Here is a 27,644-nt window from a genome sequence, read left to right on the forward strand (position 1 = left end):
AATTTTTCTGAAATTTTCGGTCACTGTGACCTTGACCTTTGACCATTTTTCTCCAAAATTAATAGGGGTCTTCCTTACCTGGTACCCAACAATATATCAAAGTTTCATTTGATTAGATTGTAAAATTTTCGAGTTATCATCCGGAAACCAATTGTTGATGCCCAAACGCCCACCCACCCGCCCGCACCACCAAACCAATAGCCGAGTTCAACTTCGTTGCAACTCGGCTAAAAAATCCTCCACAGTCAATCTGGCTTCACACTTTATAAATGACTAACTGATGAATGGCATTGATGAAGTGCTAATTATTGGCCCCCGAAGACTTTAAATTCTTGTCATCATTTAAATAAATTAGGCGATACAGATGCGAGTCAATGCAGTGTCATATGTGCTTGTATTTTCAGCTACGAAACATATGGATGATGGTCACATGATTCTCTCATATTTACAGTCTTAACATTAAACGCTAGAACTTGGTTTCGAGAAACTTGAATTATTGGGGATTTCAATTTCAGTGGAATCAATGGCATTATAGTAGAATATCAATTTAGTCTGTCACTTGAATATAATAAAAATAAAGTACTGACTATGGTCTTCAGTATAACAAAATCACTGTGAATAAAAGGTTTTCAGAACTTGGCAAAAAAATCCCCGACACCAGTGGACCGTTGGCGGCGACATGCTAAAACAAGAGGCCCAAGGGCTACATCGCTCACCCGAGTCACCTTGGCTCATATTTAAAGATTTTCCCTATATATTTGTATGCAAAACTTTGATCCCCCCCCCCCTTGTGACCCCATCCTACCCCTGGGGGCCATGATTTTTAACAAACTGAAATCTGAAATATGTCAGAAAGCTTTCATGTAAATATCAGCTTTTCTGGCTTAGTGGTTCTTGAGAAGATTTTTAAAGATTTATCCTATATATTTCTATGTAAAACTTTGATCCCCTATTGTGGCCCTATCCAACCCCCGGGGGCCATGATTTGAACAAACTTGAATCTGCATTATGTCAGGAAGCTTTAATGTAAATCTCAGCTTTTCTGGCTCAGTGGTTCTTGAGAAGAAGATTTTTCCTATATATTTGTATGTAAAACTTTGATCCCCTATTGTGGCCCCATCCAACCCTCGGGGGCCATAATTTGAACAAACTTGAATCTGCATTATGTCAGGAAGCTTTCATGTACATCTCAGCTATTCTGGCTCAGTGGTTCTTGAGAAGAAGATTTTTAAAGATTTATCCTATATATTAGTATGTACATGTAAAACTTTGATCCCCTATTGTGGCCCCATCCAACCCCTGGGGGCCATGATTTGAATAGACTTGAATCTGCACTATGTCAGGAAGCTTTCATGTAAATTTCAGCTTTTCTGGCCCACTGGATCTTGAGAAGAAGATTTTTAAATGACCCCACCCTATTTTTGTGATTATCACCCCTTTGAAAGGGAAATAGCCTTTCATTTGAACAAACTTGAAAGCCCTTCACTCAAGGATGCTTTGTGGCAAGTTGGGTTGAAATTGGCCCAGCGGTTCTTGAGAAGAAGTCTAAAATGTGAAAAGTTTACGACGCCGACGGACAACTCTTGATCAGAAAAGCTCACTTGAGCCTTTGGTTCAGGTGAGCTAAAAAGCTCTGAGAATAAGTTGTAACTGATAAAAGTAACTGAGTATTGCTAATTTACAAGATATTTGAATTTTTCTGCCCCTCTTCAGGCCATTTTAAGTGACCTACCATTTATCTTGTCCTGTGGAAAAAATTGAGAAAATCATTTTCTTTTATATGATTGGATACCTCTTCTTCATTTTATGTCATCGTGTACCTTATTACAGCAGTGTTAATACATAAAACCTTATTACAGCAGTGTTAATACATAAAACCTTATTACAGCAGTGTTAATACATAAAACCTTTCTTAAAACAAGATGTGTTTGTGAAACACAAATGCCCCTGATAATGGCAGAGCGGCCAACATTATAAAATGGAAAATAGTAAGGCGGGGGCCTAGGCGGCTCCCCTGCCGCTGGAGATCTTTTATGAATAAATATGTAACCTGAGCAATTTTAGGCACATTTCACATCCAAATTTAATGAATTTAGACATACTAATTGTTATGCATTTTACAATTGCAAAAGATCAAATACATCTTTTATTGATTTTACTTTCTAAAACTTGTGTAAAAAAATATTGTTACATTAGTATAATATATAATTTTACAGTTACTGTGTCAGTTATTCTGGCAAGCCTTTTTAAATATAATTTTAGTTACTGAATCAGTTATTCTGGCAAGGTTTTTTTTTATGTCATTTTCCCCGCCGCGAGAAATGTTGAAGTTTGTCAAACAGATTGTACACTTATACAAACTCCTCCTTTCTGACTTTGAAAGGATTAGATGTTTACAGCGTACTTGCATATTGTTCTTTGAATTTCTAGCTCCATTAAGTTTTCTTCTTTGGGGGAGTATTGTTGTTATTTCCACCAACACATGCTTTACGTTTAGTAGAAGCTGCCATATTGTTTATTTCAAAGCATTAAAATGATTAAGACTCTGTATAGATATAGACTATGCAAACAAACGTAGTAATGACTACAGCTTGTTTATTATAAAAGTAAAAACCAATGACGGACAGCTCTAAAACTTTCGAAATGTCAAATAAGCGAAAATCGGAAGATATACAGTGAAATCGTAAGACGTATTTTCGGCCCTAAAATCGTAAGCCTTACGCCAAAATCGTGAGGCTTGGCAGCTCTGTAATGGCCAATTCCGAAGATGGCCAAGGTCACAAGGGCAAATATCTTGGTACCAGTAGAAAGATCTTGTCAAAAGAAATGATCATGTAAAATATGAAAGCTCTAATATTTACCATTTAGAAGTTATGACCAAAGTAAAAACAAATTAAAAATAGGTCAAATGTCAAGGTCAAAAGATTCAATACCAACGGAAAGGTCTTGTCACAAGGAATACTCATGTGAAATATCAAAGCTCTATCACTTACTGTTCAAAAGTTATTAGCAAGGTTAAAGTTTCAGACAGAACAAGAGGTACTGTGAGCAATGCTCACTAAGAATACCCCCCCGCTTACCCCAATCTCCCAAAGGGTGTTGGTAATAGGTATAAACTACCTCTTTTCTAAGTGTAAAAACAAATGGCATGACAAACCGAACCATATTGCTACTTCGATGTCCAGTGCACGTGACCTTTGACCTTTTGACCCCAAAATCGATAGGGAACATCTTCATCCCATGGGTAGTCCATATGTATGATATGGTGACTGTAGGTGGAAAGGATAACGCTTTAGAGCCCGGAAACCATATTGCTACTTCGATGTCCAGTGCATGACCTTTGACCTTTTGACCCCAAAATCGATAGGGAACATCTTCATCCCATGGGTAGTCCATATGTATGATATGGTGACTGTAGGTGGAAAGGATAACGCTTTAGAGCCGGGAAACCATATTGTTACTTCGATGTCCAGTGCGCTTGACCTTTGACCTTTTGACCCCAAAATCGATAGGGAACATCTTCATCCCATGGGTAGTCCATATATATGATATGGTGATGGTAGGTGGAAAGGATAATGCTTTAGAGCCCGGAAACCATTGCGTCTACAGACGGACGGACAGACAGACGGACAACCCGATTCCAGTATACCCCCCCACAACTTGTTGCGGGGGGTATAATGACAGAAATTACAGAATGACAGACAGGACAAAAACAATATGACCCCCGATCTTCAATCTCGGGGGCATAAAAAAAAACAACTAAGGCCAAGAGTTGTCAGAAGATAATAATTCTTGCCAGGAAGCATGACTCTACTTGGTTCAAAATATATACACATGTAGCTAATGTTGGAGTTTTGAAAAGAAGGTCAAAGCCAAAGGTAAAGGTCACTAGGTAAATAGTCTTGGTACCAAATGAAAGGTTTGGTCATGGGGAATCCAGATGTGAAATTTCAAAGCCCCCTCGGTTCATATAGCCAAAGTTAGAGATTTCCCCTGTAAGTGTGATGCCAACACCAGGCTCGTGATAACATCTCTCTCGACATTCATCCCTAAAAACGCAAAAGTACGACAGAAATAACGATCACAATCAGTAACAAAGTTTACAGAAAGAGAACTTACTAAAAAGGATTGTGGGTTGTTTGGGGTGAAAGGTCAAGCAGCTGACATACTTTCTGTGACCTTCTAGTGTAGCATACATCACGAACTGTGAGGGGTGGATCAACCGGATGTCTGCACTCTGACCTGTTAAGTAGATTTCATTATTATTACGGAGTACAACAGATTACAAGCCTGTGGAATAGATCTCATTTTCATCTATTACTGGGTACTACAGATTACAAGCCCGTGGAGTAGATCTCATTTTCATCTATTACTGGGTACTATAAATTACAAACAGATTGAAACAAAAGGTCAGTGGGCGGAGAACTACTTTGCAGATGTCCTCAGATTAAGTGGTTGAAAAGTATGTTTATTTCTTTTGATGTCTCTCCATTTCATTATTACGACCTTGAAAAACGTTTGTACTTTTTGGGAGTGATCAAGATCTTGGCCAACAGCCAAGGTCATATATACTTTCTGGTCCTAGGCAACATTTGTGCTCGGTATGAGCTTCTGACAATCTGATTAAAACCAGATCCTGAGATCCGCTCACTTAGATCGCTACACTAGGATCTGACGTAACCCCATATAGGGTCACGTCCGCATGACCTTTCGTTAAGCCAATCAAATTGACCCTGTCGATTTATACCAACGATAATTTTTCTCCCATGAACCTTTGCGTCATTATTTACGTTAGAGATGCAAAAACATAAAAATGGCTGCGCGTTTGACAGACGACTGCACACCTGTCAAAACATGCAATTTAAACAACGTCTGTATTCTCTGTGGGTTTTCTTTCATTCAAACGTTAAAAAACTTCACAATTCAAGGAAAATGGCTGCAATTGTTTGGTTTGAAAGAAAACATATCGCAGCTAGATGCGACGTCACAATGTACCGTTTATGTCGACTGGCGTTATATTCCTTGCATTATTTAAGTAAACCATCCTGAAAACTATTCAATTCGTACCCGTCCCTATTCATACATAAATCTGAATTCACAATTAATTTAATTTGGGTATATTTCATATCGTACGTTTCGTTGTTTGAATGAACGGAATAGATTAGGCATTATTGCGAAAGTTTAAAATTCGTTATGCGAGAATATACAACTTTACAGTGTGGAATAAACTTCGTGGGAGAGAGATTACAGCAATTTGTTTACGAATTGCCAGGAACCGACTAAATAGCCATCATTGTCTGTATGGCGCAATCTGACTGGCTGATAGTTCTCATGAATATTCCAAGCGAAAGGTCATGTGGACATGACCCCCTATGGGGTTACGTCAGATCCTAGTGTAGCGATCTAAGTGAGCGGATCTCAGGATCTGGTTTTAATCAGATTGGAGCTTCTGATGTCTTGCCATTAAAGAGTTTGTCTACAACAAATACTTCATACATTTTAACCAGTGTCCTTGAAAATGGCCAAAATAAATAAGGTTCAAGTCATAGCAAACTATTAGATCATAAGCAGCAAGTGTCAAGTCTAATTTCTAATATCTATCACTAAGCAATGTTTTGGGATAAACATTTAAAACTTTTTCAAAGACTTCTCTCAAATGACCTTCATTTAAGGTTACAACATCTGTTCATAAGTAACTTGTGTGCCGAGTATGACTGATATGTTCAGGATTATTAGTATGACTGATATGTTAGGTATATTAGTATGACTGATATGTTCAGGAGTATTAGTATGACTGATATGTTCAGTATTAGTATGACTGATATGTTCAGGACTATTAGTATGACTGATATGTTCAGTATTAGTATGACTGATATGTTCAGTATTAGTATGACTGATATATTCAGTATTAGTATGACTGATATGTTCAGTATTAGTATGACTGATATGTTCAGTATTAGTATGACTGATATGTTCAGTATTAGTATGACTGATATGTTCAGTATTAGTATGACTGATATGTTCAGGAGTATTAGTATAACTGATATGTTAGGTATATTAGTATGACTGATATGTTCAGGACTATTAGTATGACTGATATGTTCAGTATTAGTATGACTGATATATTCAGGATTATTAGTATGACTGATATGTTAGGTATATTAGTATGAATGATATGTTAGGTATATTAGTATGACTGATATGTTAGGTATATTAGTATGACTGATATGTTTAGTATTAGTATGACTGATATGTTCAGTATTAGTATGAATGATATGTTCAGTATTAGTATGACTGATATGTTCAGGAGTATTAGTATGACTGATATGTTCAGTATTAGTATGACTGATATGTTCAGTATTAGTATGACTGATATGTTCAGGACTATTAGTATGACTGATATGTTCAGTATTAGTATGACTGATATGTTCAGAACTATTAGTATGACTGATATGTTAGGTATATTAGTATGACTGATATGTTAGGTATATTAGTATGACTGATATGTTCAGTATTATTAGTATGACTGATATGTTAGGTATATTAGTATGACTGATATATTCAGTATTAGTATGACTGATATGTTCAGTATTAGTATGACTGATATGTTCAGTATTAGTATGACTGATATGTTCAGTATTAGTATGACTGATATGTTCAGTATTAGTATGACTGATATGTCAGGTATATTAGTATGACTGATATGTTCAGTATTATTAGTATGACTGATATGTTCAGTATTAGCATGACTGATATATTCAGTATTAGTATGACTGATATGTTTAGTATTAGTATGACTGATATGTTCAGTATTAGTATGACTGATATGTTAGGTATATTAGTATGACTGATATGTCAGGTATATTAGTATGACTGATATGTTCAGTATTAGTATGACTGATATGTTAGGTATATTAGTATGACTGATATGTTCAGTATTAGTATGACTGATATGTTAGGTATATTAGTATGACTGATATGTCAGGTATATTAGTATGACTGATATGTTCAGTATTAGCATGACTGATATGTTCAGTATTAGTATGACTGATATGTTCAGTATTAGTATGACTGATATGTTAGGTATATTAGTATGACTGATATGTCAGGTATATTAGTATGACTGATATGTTCAGTATTAGCATGACTGATATGTTCAGTATTAGTATGACTGATATGTTAGGTATATTAGTATGACTGATATGTTCAATATTAGTATGACTGATATGTTAGGTATATTAGTATGACTGATATATTAGGTATATTAGTATGACTGATATGTTTAGTATTAGTATGACTGATATGTTCAGTATTAGTATGACTGATATGTTTAGTATTAGTATGACTGATATGTTCAGTATTAGTATGACTGATATGTTCAGTATTAGTATGACTGATATGTTAGGTATATTAGTATGAATGATATGTTCAGTATTAGTATGACTGATATGTTTAGTATTAGTATGACTGATATGTTAGGTATATTAGTATGACTGATATGTTCAATATTAGTATGACTGATATATTCAGGATTAGTATGACTGATATGTTAGGTATATTAGTATGACTGATATGTTAGGTATATTAGTATGAATGATATGTTAGGTATATTAGTATGACTGATATGTTTAGTATTAGTATGACTGATATGTTAGGTATATTAGTATGACTGATATGTTTAGTATTAGTATGACTGATATGTTCAGTATTAGTATGACTGATATGTTCAGGAGTATTAGTATGACTGATATGTTAGGTATATTAGTATGACTGATATGTTCAGGAGTATTAGTATGACTGATATGTTAGGTATATTAGTATGACTGATATGTTTAGTATTAGTATGACTGATATGTTAGGTATATTAGTATGACTGATATGTTCAGGAGTATTAGTATGACTGATATGTTAGGTATATTAGTATGACTGTTATGTTTAGTATTAGTATGACTGATATGTTAGGTATATTAGTATGACTGATATGTTTAGTATTAGTATGACTGATATATTCAGTATTAGTATGACTGATATGTTCAGTATTAGTATGACTGATATGTTTAGTATTAGTATGACTGATATGTTCAGTATTAGTATGACTGATATGTTAGGTATATTAGTATGACTGATATGTTCAGTATTAGCATGACTGATATGTTCAGTATTAGCATGACTGATATATTCAGTATTAGTATGACTGATATGTTCAGGATTATTAGTATGACTGATATGTTCAGTATTAGCATGACTGATATATTCAGTATTAGTATGACTGATATGTTAGGTATATTAGTATGACTGATATGTTAGGTATATTAGTATGACTGATATGTTAGGTATATTAGTATGACTGATATGTTTAGTATTAGTATGACTGATATGTTCAGTATTAGTATGACTGATATGTTAGGTATATTAGTATGACTGATATGTTAGGTATATTAGTATGACTGATATGTTTAGTATTAGTATGACTGATATGTTCAGTATTAGTATGACTGATATGTTCAGTATTAGTATGACTGATATATTCAGTATTAGTATGATTGATATGTTAGGTATATTAGTATGACTGATATGTTCAGGAGTATTAGTATGACTGATATGTTCAGGAGTATTAGTATGACTGATATGTTAGGTATATTAGTATGACTGATATGTTAGGTATATTAGTATGACTGATATGTTCAGTATTAGTATGACTGATATGTTCAGTATTAGTATGACTGATATGTTAGGTATATTAGTATGACTGATATGTTCAGGACTATTAGTATGACTGATATGTTCAGTATTAGTATGACTGATATGTTCAGTATTAGTATGACTGATATGTTTAGTATTAGTATGACTGATATGTTCAGTATTAGTATGACTGATATGTTCAGAACTATTAGTATGACTGATATGTTCAGAAGTAAAGTATTTTCAGCTTATAAGCCATGTAGCCCCATCCCTGATCGAAAGATTAAAAGTTTCATAACTTTTGTAGAAGCCTCATGTATGTTCAAATGTAAAAAAATATCTTTTGTATTTTTTCACTAAACTATCCATAGAGCCTCGCCACTACTGTAGACAGGATCCATAGAGCCTCATCACTACTGTAGACAGGATCCATAGAGCCTCATCACTACTGTAGACAGGATCCATAGAGCCTCACTACTACTGCAGACAGGATCCATAGAGCCTCACTACTACTGTAGACAGGATCCATAGAGCCTCACTACTACTGTAGACAGGATCCATAGAGCCTCATCACTACTGTAGACAGGATCCATAGAGCCTCACTACTACTGTAGACAGGATCCATAGAGCCTCATCACTACTGTAGACAGGGTCCATAGAGCCTCACCACTACTGTAGACAGGATCCATAGAGCCTCACTACTACTGTAGACAGGATCCATAGAGCCTCACTACTACTGTAGACAGGATCCACAGAGCCTCACCACTACTGTAGACAGGATCCATAGAGCCTCATCACTACTGGTGACAGGGTCCTTAACCAAGGTCAGGGGCCATGAGTTCAACAATTTCGGAAGAAAGAGGTCTCTATGCTCAATATTACTATGATGTCGGTTTGTTTGGTAGATGTTATGGAGCAGGGAAGACAATTTTTAAACAATCAATGCATATTCACGATAAGATCAGCAACATCTTGGAGCTGGAAGCACTGACTTGACGACCAAGAATTTCAAAATCTCGGTAGAGACTTTTACACTCATACACTCAATATAGCTAGGCACCAAAGTTTTTTTTTTTTATTTAGATGATGACCTTGACACAATTACAATTCCTGCAAAAGAAACACAAGACAAAATCACATAAATCATGTTTCCATGACGTCAGTCATTATACAGGTCATAGTTTTACAGTTGTCTGGCTCTCTTTGAGTTACACCATTCAGAATCACTGAACAGCATAGTATAAATACTAGGTACTTTACATCAAAGTGATATGACCTTACACATTTTCTCAGCTTATGTTTTACCAAAGTGTAACAGATAATACTTACACACTGAATTTGAAATTGCATTTTTTTTTTCAAATTCATAGCATACTAGTCACTCAAAAGAATTCTTTATCTAATATCTAATACATGTTTTGTTTATTTGTACTCATGAAATGATGTTAATGATTCATTGAAAACAAATATATATATTAAAAATGTTTATTTTATTTTTATTTTTCCCGACCTACCCTAATTAAAAAAAAAAAAATCCGTAAACCAAGAAATTAAAAAACCGTGGCCTTTAATCTTATTAGCCAACATTTTTAGAACTTTTGAAATGTGTGTACATTAAGTCTCGACATTAAAACTAGAAAAAAATTATTATTATTAGATTATTGTCAAACAATAATAACATTTAGTTTGATAATATTTAGTCTAATAATCTAAACTAGAAAATTTCCAGAGAGTGAGTTACAAAAGCATGACCAGTACCTGCTACAGCCAACAAGTTAGTCTTTTCCTGCTTGCTGTTTTTAAGTTGAACTGTCGTCCATGCTAAGGTGTAGAAGCACTTAAAAAAAGAACAAAAAATGACTTTGTGAAAACAGTACTGTGGTAGTATGTGTGTGTATTGTATGTATGTATATATCTAAATTTACTTTTACATAAAAAAAAAATCATTAAATTTGAAAATTTCTAAAATATCAGAAATGTTTTCCTATGTGTGTATTGTATGTATGTATATATATATAAATTTACTTTTACATAAAAAAATATAAATTCTAAAATTTCAGAAATGTTTTGATATGACGTTAAAACATTTGAAAAACTTCCACAAATCAGTTATGTTGAATCAACAAATAAGTTTTCTCGGAGTGTGATTTTTTGAAAGATGAACAACGTACCTCGTATTTATTGTCATCTCTGTAGCGTTTCATCACCTTCCCCGTGTTACAGTCAATTAGGCACACCTTCTGTCCCCCGCACGTAGCCAACATATTGGTCGTCTTATCTATACAAACACGGGACTTGAAAAATTAGGCCAATTGTTTCTTTACACAAAATTTTAAATCCAATTTGATTTGAAGACTGTCAAGATACATATATACTCCATTTTCATTTCATTTTATTACGAGTTCCTTTACATTGCAATACAGAAATATTTTCTCCTAGAACATCAGCAAATCAAAACAAGGGGACTAGATCTATTCAATATATTTCTCTCAAATAACTTCACATAAGTATGCAGAAAAAAGTATACAATTGTTATTACTTACAGAAAATGACTTGTTTGAGTCCACTGGATTCATTTTAATTCTTTAAAATATCTTAAAGAATACGACCTTTACTATCCCTTTAAGGTTATGATCTTTACTATCCCTTTAAGGTTACGACCTTTACTATCCCTTCAAGGTTACGACCTTTACAATTACTATCCCTTCCAGGTCACTATATTTAGAAATGTTGTTCATACTCTCATGTATTTTCAAAATGATATTTATTTCTTAATGTGTAATTCACAATTATCCATTATCAATTATTTTAAGGTCATAAGATTTTACAACAAAGATATCAAGAAGTAAATTCTTAACATTTTCATAACAATGCATTGATTTGTTAATGAATTTTCACAGAGTATATTTTGTGACTTCATTATACACTTACTAGGATCTTCAATACGAGGCTCAAAAGCACACTTCCAGACTTTAGTTATCTCGTCCGCTGGGTCATTTTTCTCTGAGTGACACCTCAGGAAATAAACAGGATCATAGTCAGCTAAGGGAGGCTGAAATCAGAGAAAGAGGTTTTACAAGAATCAGGTCTCGACTCGGTCTCTACTCTTAATTCTTATCTAAGGGAGGCTGAAATCAGAGAAAGAGGTTTTACAAGAATCAGGTCTCGACTCGGTCTCTACTCTTAATTCTTATCTAAGGGAGGCTGAAATCAGAGAAAGAGGTTTTACAAGAATCAGGTCTCGACTCGGTCTCTACTCTTAATTCTTATCTAAGGGAGGCTGAAATCAGAGAAAGAGGTTTTACAAGAATCAGGTCTCGACTCGGTCTCTACTCTTAATTCTTATCAAAATAATTTTCAACAAGAATATCAGTAAAACTGATGGTTGCTTCCTGAACTGCATATAACCAATGAACTACTTTATATGAAAAATGATTCGCACCATAATCAATAACTTGGCCTTGCCAAAATGACCCTGAGAAACTTTGGTCCAAAAGATCAATAAATGTTGATATATTGTTGAAATGGTTTTTTTTTTTCATATGTAAGGTATATGTTCTGCGTGACCTTGACCTTCATAAAATTACCTTTGTCTGAAATCTGTTTGTCTATTATTTACTTGTATGATATATAATCAATACTTGTTCAACAAGAGGCCCATGGGCCACATCGCTCACCTGAGTCACCTTGGCCCATATCTGAAGACTTTCCATATATATTTGCATGTAAAACCTTAGTCCCTATTATGGCCCCAACCTACCCCTGGAGGCCATGATTTTTGCAAACTTGAATCTACACTATGTCAGAAAGCTTTTATGTAAATGTCAACTTCTTTGGCCCAATGGTTCTTGAGAAGATTTTCCTATATTTGTATGTAAAACTTTGACCCCCTTGTGGCCCCATCCTACCCCCCGAGGGCCATGATTTGAACAAACTTGAATCTGCACTATGTCAAATAGCTTTCATGTAAATCGCAACTTTTCTGGCTCAGTGGTTCTTCAGAAGAAGATTTTTCATATATATTTGTATGTAAAACTTTGATCCCCTATTGTGGCCCCATCCAACCCCCAGGGGCCATGATTTTTGCAAACATGAATCTACACTATGTCAGAAAGCTTTCATGTAAATGTCAACTTCTTTGGCCCAATGGTTCTTGAGAAGATTTTCCTGATATATTTGTATGCAAAACTTTGATCCCCCCTTGTGGCCCCATCCTACCCCCGGGGGCCATGATTTGAACAAACTTGAATCTGCATTATATCAGGAAGCTTTCATGTAAATCTCAGCTTTTCTGGCTCAGTGATTCTTGAGAAGAAGATTTTTAAATGACCCCACCCTATTTTTGCATTTTTGTGATTATCTCCCCTTTGGAAGGACATGGCCCTTCATTTGTACAAATTTGAAAGCCCTTCACCCAAGGATGCTTTTGGCCAAGTTTGGTTGAAATTGGCCCAGTGGTTCTGGAGAAGTCAAAAATGTAAAAAGTTTACAGACAGACGACTGACAACAGGCGATCAGAATAGCTCATTTGAGCTTTCAGCTCAGGTGAGGGCTGTTCCATTAAAACATATGAGGTACCCGGGGACGGCAATTAAAAAAAAATCTATGGGTGCTTGTCATTGGTAGAAAATTGCATATATGGTGGGTACCTACTGCCAGGAAACTGCATCTGTGGGTGGTTGTTTTGATAAAATCTTTATTTTTTACCGAAACTGAGAGGAATGCAACAAGAGAAGGGAAGGATTGAAAGTAGAATGTGAAACAAACGCCGTTTTCTGTCTTCATTTTATCTCGGTCGATGAGGTTCCGCGATCCAGTTATCATTTCCAGTTTGACTCTAAAATTATAGCGACCGGAAATTAGGATTATCTCCCTTGTCCAAAATGGAAAACGAAACGTGCTCGTGGTCCATTGAAACGGTTTTTGATTTTTTCTAGCTGCAATAATGTAGCCCTATCCAATTTTTTTTATTCTGACGTTTTCGAGATGAGGCTACAATTCCATAGGATCTCCGTAATGGTGCAAAGTAATTTTATGAATAACCGATAATAAACTCTGGACTGTGTATTAGTCCCAAATGTTGTTTACACTTACAGTTACACCAAATGGAGTACCAACTTTGTGCTCGGGTATGTCTAATAAAGGTGTTTTTCATTAAATATAATGTACAGCATGCAAAATTCTTCGTCTGCTCCGCCATGCTTGTTATCGCGAAATCTCGTAGGTGGATCTAATGAAAAAGCCAAACATTGACAATCCGCGCGAAAATGTAGTTACTTAAGCCACTTCGACAAAGAAAGGAAAATCATATTGTTGCAGAAAGAATTTACACTCTGCTGTTCGGTTTTTAACTTGATATTAAATTCAAACCTTTTCAATACCGACGAAATAGCTTTCGCCTCCATACTTGTCCATTGATGTAAATACTACTTTATATGACATATGCAAATGACTTGACAATCGGAAGTTGAAACTTCAGTACATCAAACATGGCGCACAAATATGAATCGAGAAATTGGAATTTATCGAAATTGTTGAAAACGGTAGAATAGAGCCTCACAAATCTTAAGTTGCAGGTTGTAAATTTATATAATGACTAAGAAATATAGAATATCATTTTATTTACGTAAAGAGACACATTTTCTTGTTTTTTAATACTCAAAATACTAGTCAATTTCAAAACTTTTAATAGTTGTTTTTGAACATTTACAATACTAGACTTTTTATGAACAGGTAGACTTATAAAATTAATTTAGTTCATCATGTTTAAAGGGACTGATTCACGATTTCCCCCAAAATTTTCTTTTTCACTGTTAATGATGAAAATCTTCTGCCTAATGTGTTTAAAAGATTTCATATAAAAATTAAGGTTATACATTATTACAGAAGCTCATGTTAGAGAGTTTATTATTTGTTTTGTAAACAAAGATTGCGGTATGTTATTGTTTACGAACTTTTCAAAAGCAATGTATATCGATCTAAGTTTATTATAACTTTCACATTTCAAACATTTTTGGGGTAAAATGTGTCATCTAAAAGTTAAAATTTGTGACTAGGCAAAACTAAGATGCTTTATATTACAAAATCAATATTTCACTGGTTTGTTTGTATACATATAAAGACTCGAGTCTTTGTTTACATAACACAGATTCAAGGCTAAAATATTGCTTTTATTCTTGCATTCAGAAGGTCAAAATTTTGGCTGTCAACATTAAATGAGTTATATTTTTAATGTTTAACATCAAAAATGAAATATATTTTTATCAAAATTCGTGAACCAGTCCCTTTAAGAAAGACAGTCTTGATAAAATAAATTGATGGTTCTATGATCAAGCTTCATTGATGGCCAGTTATTTGAATGGTGATGACACCCAAGATACTCTTCTCTTTACTATCATGCTTGGGAACATCTGAAAATAGACCTCTATTCAGGGGTTATAAATAGTCAGTCATACATATTGAATTTAAAGAAAAAGTGTATTTCACATTTATTTCACTTCTATGGGTGGTGCCGCACTATCTAAAATTGCTTCTGTGAGTGGTCCCTCATTACATTTTTATGCTTCTATGGGTGGTTACCCAAATTTTAAAGTGCCTTCCCCAGGTACCTCATATGTTTTAATGGAACAGCTCTGAGCTAAAAACTGTTGAAATAAGGAATTTTTTTTTAATATATAAGGTATATGTTCTGAGTCTTCTCCCCTACCATTGGCTACTCATGAAGCAATAATTTGAATTTTCCAAAGAAGACATGCAATAAGTGTATAATATGACCTGAAAAAAAAAATCATAACAGAAATGAAACTTTTATCTTTAAACTCCTATACTTCGCAGTATGACATGGTAAATCCTTCATATTCTATCAAATGAAACATTCTAAAACCTATTATTGATAAAAGCATACCACTGAGAGCAGATTGTGCTCCACAGCGGACTTCTTCCTCATCGTCCAGGTGACTGGGGAGTACTTCCTGTCTTGCTTTGACACAGATTCCTCATCACTGTCGCGTCGCCTCTTCCTCTTGTTTGGAGTAGTGATGGGGGATATCGGGGTTTTGAGCATCTTTATTGTGGGGGACTCCAGTAAGGATGACTGTGAGGGACCCCTGCTTCGTTTTGGTGTGGTGGCTACGGCACCTATAACAAGAGGCCCATGGGCCACATCGCTCACCTGAGTCACCTTGGTCCATATCAGAAGATTTTCCATATCTATTTGCATGTAAAACCGTAGTCCCTATTATGGCCACAAACCTACCCCTGGAGGCCATGGTTTTTGCAAACTTGAATCTACACTATGTCAGAAAGCTTTCATGTAAATATGAACTTCTTTGGCCCAATGGTTCTTGAGAAGAAGATTTTTAAAGATTTTCCCTATATATTTGTATGTAAAACTTTGATCCCCTATTGTGGCCCCATCCTACTCCAGGGGGGCATGATTTCAACAAACCTGAATCTGCACTATATCAGAAAGCTTTCATATAAATCTCAGCTTTTCTGGCTTAGTGGTTCTGGGAAGAAGATTTTTAAAGATTTTTCCTATATATTTTTATGTAAAACTTTGACCCCCTATTGTGGCCCCATCCGACCCCCGGGGGGCCATGATCTTAGCAATTTATAATCTGCACTATATCAGGAAGCTTTCATATAAATCTCAGCTTTTCTGGCTCAGTGGTTCTTGAGAAGTTGATTTTAAAAGATTTTTCCTATAAATTTGTATGTAAAACTTTTATGCCCTCCTTGAGGCCCCATTCAATCCCCGGGGTCCATGATTTTAACGAACTTGAATCTGCACTATATAAAAAAAAAACAAAAAACGAAAAAAAAAACAAAAAAAAACTTTGATCCCCTATTGTGGCCCCATCCGACCCCCGGGGGCCGTGATTTTAACAATTTAGAATCTGCATTATATAAGAAAGCTTTCATATAAATCTCAGCTTTTCTGGCTTAGTGGTTCTGGGAAGAAGATTTTTAAAGATTTTTCCTATATATTTGTATGTAAAACCTTGACCCCCTATTGTGGCCCCATCCGACCCCCGGGGGGCCATGATCTTAGCAATTTATAATCTGCACTATATCAGGAAGCTTTCATATAAATCTCAGCTTTTCTGGCTCAGTGGTTCTTGAGAAGTTGATTTTAAAAGATTTTTTCTATAAATTTGTATGTAAAACTTTTATGCCCCCCTTGAGGCCCCATTCAATCCCTGGGGTCCATGATTTTAACGAACTTGAATCTGCACTATATCAAAAAAAACAAAACAAAAAAAAACAACAAAAAAAACAAAAAAAAACTTTGATCCCCTATTGTGGCCCCATCCGACCCCCGGGGGCCGTGATTTTAACAATTTAGAATCTGCATTATATAAGGAAGCTTTCATATAAATCTCAGCTTTTCTGGCTCAGTTGTTCTTGAGAAGAAGATTTTTAAAGATTTTCCCTATATATTTGTATGTAAAACTTTGACCCCCTATTGTGGCCCCATCCGACCCCCGGGGGCCATGATTTTAACAATTTAGAATCTGCACTACCTAATAAAGCTTATCTATATATTTCATCTTTTCTGGCCCAGTGGTTCTTGAGAAGAAGATTTTTTAATGACCCTACCCTATTTTTACCTTTTCATGATTATCTCCCCTTGGAAGGTGGCCTGGCCCTTTATTTTAACAATTTAGAATTCCTTTTACCTAAGGATGTTTTGTGCCAACTTTGGTTGAAATTGGCCCAGTGGTTGTTGAGAAGAAGTTGAAAATGTGAAAAGTTTACAGACGGACGGACGGACGCCGGAATACGGGTGATCAGAAAAGCTCACTTGAGCTTTCAGCTCAGGTGAGCTAAAAATGAAGAAGAGCAATTTCATTTAAAAATTCTAGATATTTTTTTAACCAAATCAGGGACAAGTACTTATCACATGGTTAATGTAAACATCCATGCATCTCTGAAACAGGAGGGGCACTGACCGCAGCGATCGACAATCTTCTTGCTCTTACAGAGACATTAAATGAACATCTGCAGTTTTAGTACTATGCTGTTACCCCATACCGAGACCAGGCCCACTACAAGTCAACAGCAGTTGTTTGGGGAACATAATATTGATTGCCTTACACATTGTTTCATAAACTGTAGTCTCACTTTGGTCACAGCAATCTTTGATAGATGTGGCATGCAAAATGTCATGCTTTAGGTTCTGTGCAACAGTTTACAAGGATTTCTAAATCTTACTAACTATATCACAATCTTTGAGTTTGTGTGATAGATGTGGTAATGCAAAATGTCATGCTGTTAAATGTAGTAACTTTGTCCATCTTCACTAGCCGAGCATTTTTGGTCCACTTTGCTCTCCTTCATGTGAGTGGACTGAAAATCCTTGACTAGCCAAGATGAACTTTGTCCTATTGACCTAGGTGGCAGTTTACAAAGACTTCTAAATCTTACTTCACTACTTAACTGTGATGTTTTCAGGAATTCCACGGACGTGACCCTTTGTTGGGTTACTTCAGATCCTAGTGTAGTGATTTATGTGAGCGGATCAAAGGATCTGACCTTGTGTAGCAATCTACGTGAGCAGATCAAAGGATCTGACCTTGTGTAGCAATCTACGTGAGCGGATCAAAGGATCTGACCTTGTGTAGCAATCTACGTGAGCGGATCAAAGGATCTGACCTTGCGTAGTGATCTATGTGAGTGGATCAAGGGATCTGACCTAGTGTAGCTATCTAAGTGAGCGGATCAAAGGATCCAACTTTAATCCGATTGCAAAGAGAGGACATTCAAGCCTTTCAGTTTATAAGCTCCCCGAAACCCCAACCTCATAGAAATTTAATTCCAAAAGCACAATTTTCCTTATTTTGCTACAAAACATTTCATTGTAATCAAATGGACAGTTTTCTCTGCAAGATGTTTAGAAGGATTTTTCCAATCCAATTTTTTGACCAGTGTTACCATGATGAGAACAGGTAACAGATGGTCATCTCATGATGGGAACAGGTAACAGATAGTCATCTCATGATGGGAACAGGTAACAGATAGTCATCTCATGATGGGAACAGGTAACAGATAGTCATCTCATGATGGGAACAGGTAACAGATAGTCATCTCATGATGAGAACAGGTAACAAATAGTCATCTCATGACAAGAACAGGTAACAGATAGTCATCTCATGACGAGAACAGGTAATAGATAGTCATCTCATGATGAGAACAGGTAACAGATAGTCATCACATGATGGGAACAGGTAACAGATAGTCATCTCATGACGAGAACAGGTAACAGATAGTCATCTCATGATGAGAACAGGTAACAGATAGACATCACATGACGAGAACAGGTAACAGATAGTCATCTCATGATGGGAACAGGTAACAGATAGTCATCACATGACGAGAACAGGTAACAGATAGTCATCTCATGACGAGAACAGGTAACAGATAGACATCACATGATGGGAACAGGTAACAGATAGTCATTTCATGATGGGAACAGGTAACAGATAGTCATCTCATGACGAGAACAGGTAACAGATAGTCATCACATGATGGGAACAGGTAACAGATAGTCATCTCATGACGAGAACAGGTAACAGATAGTCATCTCATGATGGGAACAGGTAACAGATTGTCATCTCATGATGGGAACAGGCAACAGATAGTTATCTCATGACAAGAACAGGTAACAGATAGTCATCTCATGATGGGAACAGGTAACAGATAGTCATCTCATGATGGGAACAGGTAACAGATAGTCATCTCATGACGAGAACAGGTAACAGATAGACATCACATGATGGGAACAGGTAACAGATAGTCATCTCATGACAAGAACAGGTAACAGATAGTCATCTCATGACGAGAACAGGTAATAGATAGTCATCTCATGATGGGAACAGGTAACAGGTAGTCATCACATGATGGGAACAGGTAACAGATAGCCATCTCATGATGGGAACAGGTAACAGATAGTCATCTCATGACAAGAACAGGTAACAGATAGTCATCTCATGACGAGAACAGGTAACAGATAGTCATCTCATGATGGGAACAGGTAACAGATAGTCATTTCATGACAAGAACAGGTAACAGATAGTCATCTCATGATGGGAACAGGTAAAAGATAGTCATCTCATGATGGGAACAGGTAACAGATAGTCATCTCATGATGGGAACAGGTAAAAGATAGTCATCTCATGATGGGAACAGGTAACAGATAGTCATCACATGATGGGAACAGGTAACAGATAGTCATCTCATGACGAGAACAGGTAATAGATAGTCATCTCATGATGGGAACAGGTAACAGATAGTCATCTCATGACGAGAACAGGTAACAGATAGACATCACATGATGGGAACAGGTAACAGATAGTCATCTCATGACAAGAACAGGTAACAGAGTCATCTCATGACGAGAACAGGTAATAGATAGTCATCTCATGATGGGAACAGGTAACAGGTAGTCATCACATGATGGGAACAGGTAACAGATAGTCATCTCATGATGGGAACAGGTAACAGATAGTCATCTCATGACGAGAACAGGTAACAGATAGTCATCTCATGACGAGAACAGGTAACAGATAGTCATCTCATGATGGGAACAGGTAACAGATAGTCATTTCATGACAAGAACAGGTAACAGATAGTCATCTCATGATGGGAACAGGTAACAGATAGTCATTTCATGACAAGAACAGGTAACAGATAGTCATCTCATGATGGGAACAGGTAACAGATAGTCATCTCATGATGGGAACAGGTAAAAGATAGTCATCTCATGATGGGAACAGGTAACAGATGGTCATCTCATGACGAGAACAGGTAACAGATAGTCATCACATGATGAGAACCGGTAACAGATAGTCATCTCATGACAAGAACAGGTAACAGATAGTCATCTCATGACGAGAACAGGTAATAGATAGTCATCTCATGATGGGAACAGGTAACAGGTAGTCATCACATGATGGGAACAGGTAACAGATAGTCATCTCATGACAAGAACAGGTAACAGATAGTCATCTCATGACGAGAACCGGTAACAGATAGTCATCTCATGATGGGAACAGGTAACAGATAGTCATCTCATGACGAGAACAGGTAACAGATAGACATCACATGATGGGAACAGGTAACAGATAGTCATTTCATGACAAGAACAGGTAACAGATAGTCATCTCATGATGGGAACAGGTAACAGATAGACATCACATGATGGGAACAGGTAACAGATAGTCATCTCATGATGAGAACAGGTAACAGATAGTCATTTCATGACGAGAACAGGTAACAGATAGTCATCTCATGATGGGAACAGGTAACAGATAGTCATCATATGATGGGAACCGGTAACAGATAGTCATCTCATGACGAGAACAGGTAACAGATAGTCATCTCATGATGGGAACAGGTAACAGATAGTCATCTCATGATGAGAACAGGTAACAGATAGTCATTTCATGATGGGAACAGGTAACAGATAGTCATCTCATGATGGGAACAGGTAACAGATAGTCATCTCATGACGAGAACAGGTAACAGATAGTCATCTCATGATGGGAACAGGTAACAGATAGTCATCTCATGACGAGAACAGGTAACAGATAGTCATCTCATGACGAGAACAGGTAACAGATAGTCATCTCATGATGGGAACAGGTAACAGATAGTCATCTCATGATGGGAACTGGTAACAGATAGTCATCTCATGATGGGAACCGGTAACAGATAGTCATCTCATGATGGGAACAGGTAAAAGATAGTCATCTCATGATGGGAACAGGTAAAAGATAGTCATCTCATGATGGGAACAGGTAACAGATAGTCATCTCATGATGGGAACAGGTAACAGATAGTCATCACATGATGGGAACAGGTAACAGATAGTCATCTCATGATGGGAACAGGTAACAGATAGTCATCTCATGACGAGAACTGGTAACAGATAGTCATCTCATGACAAGAACAGGTAACAGATAGTCATCACATGATGGGAACCGGTAACAGATAGTCATCTCATGACGAGAACAGGTAACAGATAGTCATCTCATGATGGGAACAGGTAACAGATAGTCATCTCATGATGAGAACAGGTAACAGATAGTCATTTCATGATGGGAACAGGTAACAGATAGTCATCTCATGATGGGAACAGGTAACAGATAGTCATCTCATGACGAGAACAGGTAACAGATAGTCATCTCATGATGGGAACAGGTAACAGATAGTCATCTCATGACGAGAACAGGTAACAGATAGTCATCTCATGACGAGAACAGGTAACAGATAGTCATCTCATGATGGGAACAGGTAACAGATAGTCATCTCATGATGGGAACTGGTAACAGATAGTCATCTCATGATGGGAACCGGTAACAGATAGTCATCTCATGATGGGAACAGGTAAAAGATAGTCATCTCATGATGGGAACAGGTAAAAGATAGTCATCTCATGATGGGAACAGGTAACAGATAGTCATCTCATGATGGGAACAGGTAACAGATAGTCATCACATGATGGGAACAGGTAACAGATAGTCATCTCATGATGGGAACAGGTAACAGATAGTCATCTCATGACGAGAACTGGTAACAGATAGTCATCTCATGATGAGAACAGGTAACAGATAGACATCACATGATGGGAACAGGTAACAGATAGTCATCTCATGACGAGAACAGGTAACAGATAGTCATCACATGATGAGAACCGGTAACAGATAGTCATCTCATGACAAGAACAGGTAACAGATAGTCATCTCATGACGAGAACAGGTAATAGATAGTCATCTCATGATGGGAACAGGTAACAGGTAGTCATCACATGATGGGAACAGGTAACAGATAGTCATCTCATGACAAGAACAGGTAACAGATAGTCATCTCATGACGAGAACCGGTAACAGATAGTCATCTCATGATGGGAACAGGTAACAGATAGTCATCTCATGACGAGAACAGGTAACAGATAGACATCACATGATGGGAACAGGTAACAGATAGTCATTTCATGACAAGAACAGGTAACAGATAGTCATCTCATGATGGGAACAGGTAACAGATAGACATCACATGATGGGAACAGGTAACAGATAGTCATCTCATGATGAGAACAGGTAACAGATAGTCATTTCATGACGAGAACAGGTAACAGATAGTCATCTCATGATGGGAACAGGTAACAGATAGTCATCATATGATGGGAACCGGTAACAGATAGTCATCTCATGACGAGAACAGGTAACAGATAGTCATCTCATGATGGGAACAGGTAACAGATAGTCATCTCATGATGAGAACAGGTAACAGATAGTCATTTCATGATGGGAACAGGTAACAGATAGTCATCTCATGATGGGAACAGGTAACAGATAGTCATCTCATGACGAGAACAGGTAACAGATAGTCATCTCATGATGGGAACAGGTAACAGATAGTCATCTCATGACGAGAACAGGTAACAGATAGTCATCTCATGACGAGAACAGGTAACAGATAGTCATCTCATGATGGGAACAGGTAACAGATAGTCATCTCATGATGGGAACTGGTAACAGATAGTCATCTCATGATGGGAACCGGTAACAGATAGTCATCTCATGATGGGAACAGGTAAAAGATAGTCATCTCATGATGGGAACAGGTAAAAGATAGTCATCTCATGATGGGAACAGGTAACAGATAGTCATCTCATGATGGGAACAGGTAACAGATAGTCATCACATGATGGGAACAGGTAACAGATAGTCATCTCATGATGGGAACAGGTAACAGATAGTCATCTCATGACGAGAACTGGTAACAGATAGTCATCTCATGACAAGAACAGGTAACAGATAGTCATCACATGATGGGAACCGGTAACAGATAGTCATCTCATGACGAGAACAGGTAACAGATAGTCATCTCATGATGGGAACAGGTAACAGATAGTCATCTCATGATGAGAACAGGTAACAGATAGTCATTTCATGATGGGAACAGGTAACAGATAGTCATCTCATGATGGGAACAGGTAACAGATAGTCATCTCATGACGAGAACAGGTAACAGATAGTCATCTCATGATGGGAACAGGTAACAGATAGTCATCTCATGATGGGAACTGGTAACAGATAGTCATCTCATGATGGGAACCGGTAACAGATAGTCATCTCATGATGGGAACAGGTAAAAGATAGTCATCTCATGATGGGAACAGGTAAAAGATAGTCATCTCATGATGGGAACAGGTAACAGATAGTCATCTCATGATGGGAACAGGTAACAGATAGTCATCACATGATGGGAACAGGTAACAGATAGTCATCTCATGATGGGAACAGGTAACAGATAGTCATCTCATGACGAGAACTGGTAACAGATAGTCATCTCATGATGAGAACAGGTAACAGATAGACATCACATGAATGGAACAGGTAACAGATAGTCATCTCATAACAAGAACAGGTAACAGATAGTCATCTCATGATGAGAACAGGTAACAGATTGTCATCTCATGACAAGAACAGGTAACAGATAGTCATCTCATGATGGGAACAGGTAACAGATAGTCATCTCATGATGGGAACAGGTAACAGATAGTCATCACATGATGGGAACAGGTAACAGATAGTCATCTCATGATGGGAACAGGTAACAGATAGTCATCTCATGACGAGAACTGGTAACAGATAGTCATCTCATGATGAGAACAGGTAACAGATAGACATCACATGATGGGAACAGGTAACAGATAGTCATCTCATAACAAGAACAGGTAACAGATAGTCATCTCATGATGAGAACAGGTAACAGATTGTCATCTCATGACAAGAACAGGTAACAGATAGTCATCTCATGATGGGAACAGGTAACAGATAGTCATCTCATGACAAGAACAGGTAACAGATAGTCATCTCATGACAAGAACAGGTAACAGATAGTCATCTCATGACGAGAACAGGTAACAGATTGTCATCTCATGATGGGAACAGGTAACAGATAGTCATCTCATGACAAGAACAGGTAACAGATAGTCATCTCATGACAAGAACAGGTAACAGATAGTCATCTCAAGATGAGAACAGGTAACAGATAGTCATCACATGACAACAACAGGTAACAGATAGTCATCTCATGATGGGAACAGGTAACAGATAGTCATCTCATGATGGGAACAGGTAACAGATAGTCATCTCATGATGAGAGCGCGGTTTACACAAGATACCTATAAAATAGTGGGTAAGATTTTCCTGTCGTGGGAACATGGTAAACAATGGGTCCGTGTTGCCTGTACTGTGTCCCCTCTGTAATTCATTGTGAGGTAATAATTAAAGTGTTATATGTTACTTGTGCAATACGAAACTTTCGGGATGTTCCGGAACGACCTAGTAGAACTGACGTTTATACACCGCGGTCACGTGATAGTAACCAATTGTAGGGCAAAGTTGACATCGATACAAATGGTGTTTCGCTAGCAGACGGTCCATCAAGAGCTATGCGCAGTCCTATGACGATCTAAGTCACTATTGGTGCTTTATAGTACCTGGGTGTACATTCGATGGAAAGAAGGGCGCATTTAGACGCTATCCTTGGATGCAAGGCATGAAGTTTTACCGACATCCTTAAGATATTCCCTAGATTTATTTCCCTCATCAACTCACATAATTTTATCAAATGCATTTTCCTATAAATGGTTGCAGTGATACCTTTCTTTTTTGAAAGATAGCAATTTAATGCAGGAATTTGATAGCAATTATTCCATGCTTGTTTACTTAGTTGTTATTAGTGTTGAAAAATTTCATAATCGATCATAATCGAAAGAACTGTTTCAATCAATGATCGATATAATCGGTATATACATGCAGTTAATATTTTTTATTATTTTTTGAGTTATTTCTATTTAGTTTTATGGATATGTGATATATACACACTAGCTGGTGTCACTGAATTCCCAATTTTCAATGCAGAGTCCACTCTGACTCTCCCCCGCACATGTCTCGATATAAAAGCGGGAGTAACAGTCAGATGAATCTTTGATTAGATATTAATTAGTGTACAAGCGACAATCAATTATGAAAAATAGAATCGATAATCGGAATCGAAGAGCCAAAAACAATCAACAATCGATTGTCGGCGACAATTGTTTCATCACTAGTTGTTATTGTAATCCAGAATGATATGCCCTGTATGCCTTATGTTCAATGCACTATAAAAGTCAAAGTGGATCCGTATCTTCAAAGTCCCATATTAAGGAGTGCAATTCTGAGAAAGGAAAATACATGCAGTACATGTAATTTTTTTCCTTGGAAACAAGTTTTGATTTATTTGAAATGCATCATTTTAAAACTACAGGTCTCCCAAAAGCTAGTTAAGTTTAAATGACAGTTAACTTCACAAGTTAATGCTATATAAGTGTTCAATGGCAAATTAACTGTCAGGTAAAGTTAACTAACTTTTGTGTAACTGGATTGAGAGTGTTAGTCGTAATAACATAAATATTTCATAAAATCGTACTAGGTGATCTTGGCGAGTTACAGCTGAGCTTCCTGGACAATCGAGCACTTCTGGGTGTTCCGGGAGCTCGATGATTAGAGTTGAAGAGTTTGCCTGAGCGAGCGTCCTCTGATGTTTCCTGAACAACCTGATCAATCTGAAAGTAAGACGCCCTAATGTTCTAACTTTGTAGAATCTGAAAGTAAGACACCCTAATATTCTAACTTTGTAGAATCTGAAAGTAAGACACCCTAATATTCTAACTTTGTAGAATCTGAAAGTAAGACGCCCTAATATTCTAACTTTGTAGAATCTGAAAGCAAGACGCCCTAATATTCTAACTTTGTAGGATCTGAAAGCAAGACGCCCTAATATTCTAACTTTGTAGAATCTGAAAGCAAGACACCCTAATATTCTAACTTTGTAGAATCTGAAAGGAAGACGCCCTAATATTCTAACTTTGTAGAATCTGAAAGCAAGACACCCTAATATTCCAACTTTGTAGAATCTAAAAGTAAGACGCCCTAATATTCTAACTTTGTAGAATCTGAAAGTAAGACGCCCTAATATTCTAACTTTGTAGAATCTAAAAGTAAGATGCCCTAATATTCTAACTTTGTAGAATCTGAAAGGAAGATGCCCTAATATTCTAACTTTGTAGAATCTGAAAGGAAGATGCCCTAATATTCTAACTTTGTAGATCTGAAAGTAAGATGCCCTAATATTCTAACTTTGTAGAATCTGAAAGTAAGATGCCCTAATATTCTAACTTTGTAGAATTTGCATTAAACAAGACTTTTAAAGAACACCACAGGAGTTGTTGGAAGGGTAAGAATTTGAGGTTTGACATTAGATCTGCAGACTGACATCCTGATGGGTTAAAGCCTTAAACAATCTTAGTAATGGGGTCATGAAACTGAATCTGCAATATATATACATTTGTAAATTGTTGCCCTGTTATTCTTGAGAAGGCTTCTAAAGATTTTATTCCTACGTAATCTAATGTAAATTCTGACACAGTGTGATGTCATCCGGATCACACGGGAATGTGAACACATTTCAATCTACCCTGCATGAGTTTGCTTGGTATATCATAGACCAGATGGTCTTAATAAGAATTTATTCTAAATATTTTCTTACATATGTAAACCTGTGCAATCCTATTGTAACCCCATCATAATCTGTTTTTAGGAACATTTTTCTATGGTTCAGGTGAGCTATGTACAAAGAAAGTGTCCGAGTTACGTACAATGATTTTCTCTGCCTCTGAAGTGGCACTGGCAAACAAAGCATCAGCTTTGATGGTGTTCTTGAATTCAGTCACTGTGTGCAGGAATTCGTCATCAGTCATCTTTTCTGTGAACTTCTCCTCAAAAAGCACCTCAAATTTGGCTTGCACCTGTTTTTGAAAAGGGTAACATATGTTCACATCTGTCTGACAAACACTTCCCACCAAGAGTAAAACTTCTCAGACAGCAAAACTTGGCCCTAATATTTAA

General features: G+C 36.7%; 1 protein-coding gene across 2 annotated transcripts in view; it reads right to left on the reverse strand.

The window, feature by feature from the left end:
• Nucleotides 1-27,644, reverse strand: part of LOC125671869 (leucine-rich repeat and WD repeat-containing protein 1-like) — a 50,198-nt gene that overhangs the window by 11,585 nt on the left and 10,969 nt on the right. Inside the window, exons 6-12 of one of the 2 annotated variants that reach the window (XM_056139552.1) lie at nucleotides 27,395-27,544; nucleotides 26,167-26,302; nucleotides 15,587-15,819; nucleotides 11,614-11,734; nucleotides 10,854-10,960; nucleotides 10,441-10,519; nucleotides 4,120-4,242 (exon numbers count right to left, since the gene is read on the reverse strand). In XM_056139552.1, coding sequence (XP_055995527.1) covers nucleotides 4,120-4,242; nucleotides 10,441-10,519; nucleotides 10,854-10,960; nucleotides 11,614-11,734; nucleotides 15,587-15,819; nucleotides 26,167-26,302; nucleotides 27,395-27,544 — 949 coding nt within the window. The remainder of the gene's footprint in view (nucleotides 1-4,119; nucleotides 4,243-10,440; nucleotides 10,520-10,853; nucleotides 10,961-11,613; nucleotides 11,735-15,586; nucleotides 15,820-26,166; nucleotides 26,303-27,394; nucleotides 27,545-27,644) is intronic. The other variant, XM_056139558.1, reaches the window with a different exon arrangement.

This window comes from Ostrea edulis, chromosome 1 (assembly GCF_947568905.1).
Source record: "Ostrea edulis chromosome 1, xbOstEdul1.1, whole genome shotgun sequence".
NCBI lineage: Eukaryota > Metazoa > Mollusca > Bivalvia > Ostreida > Ostreidae > Ostrea > Ostrea edulis.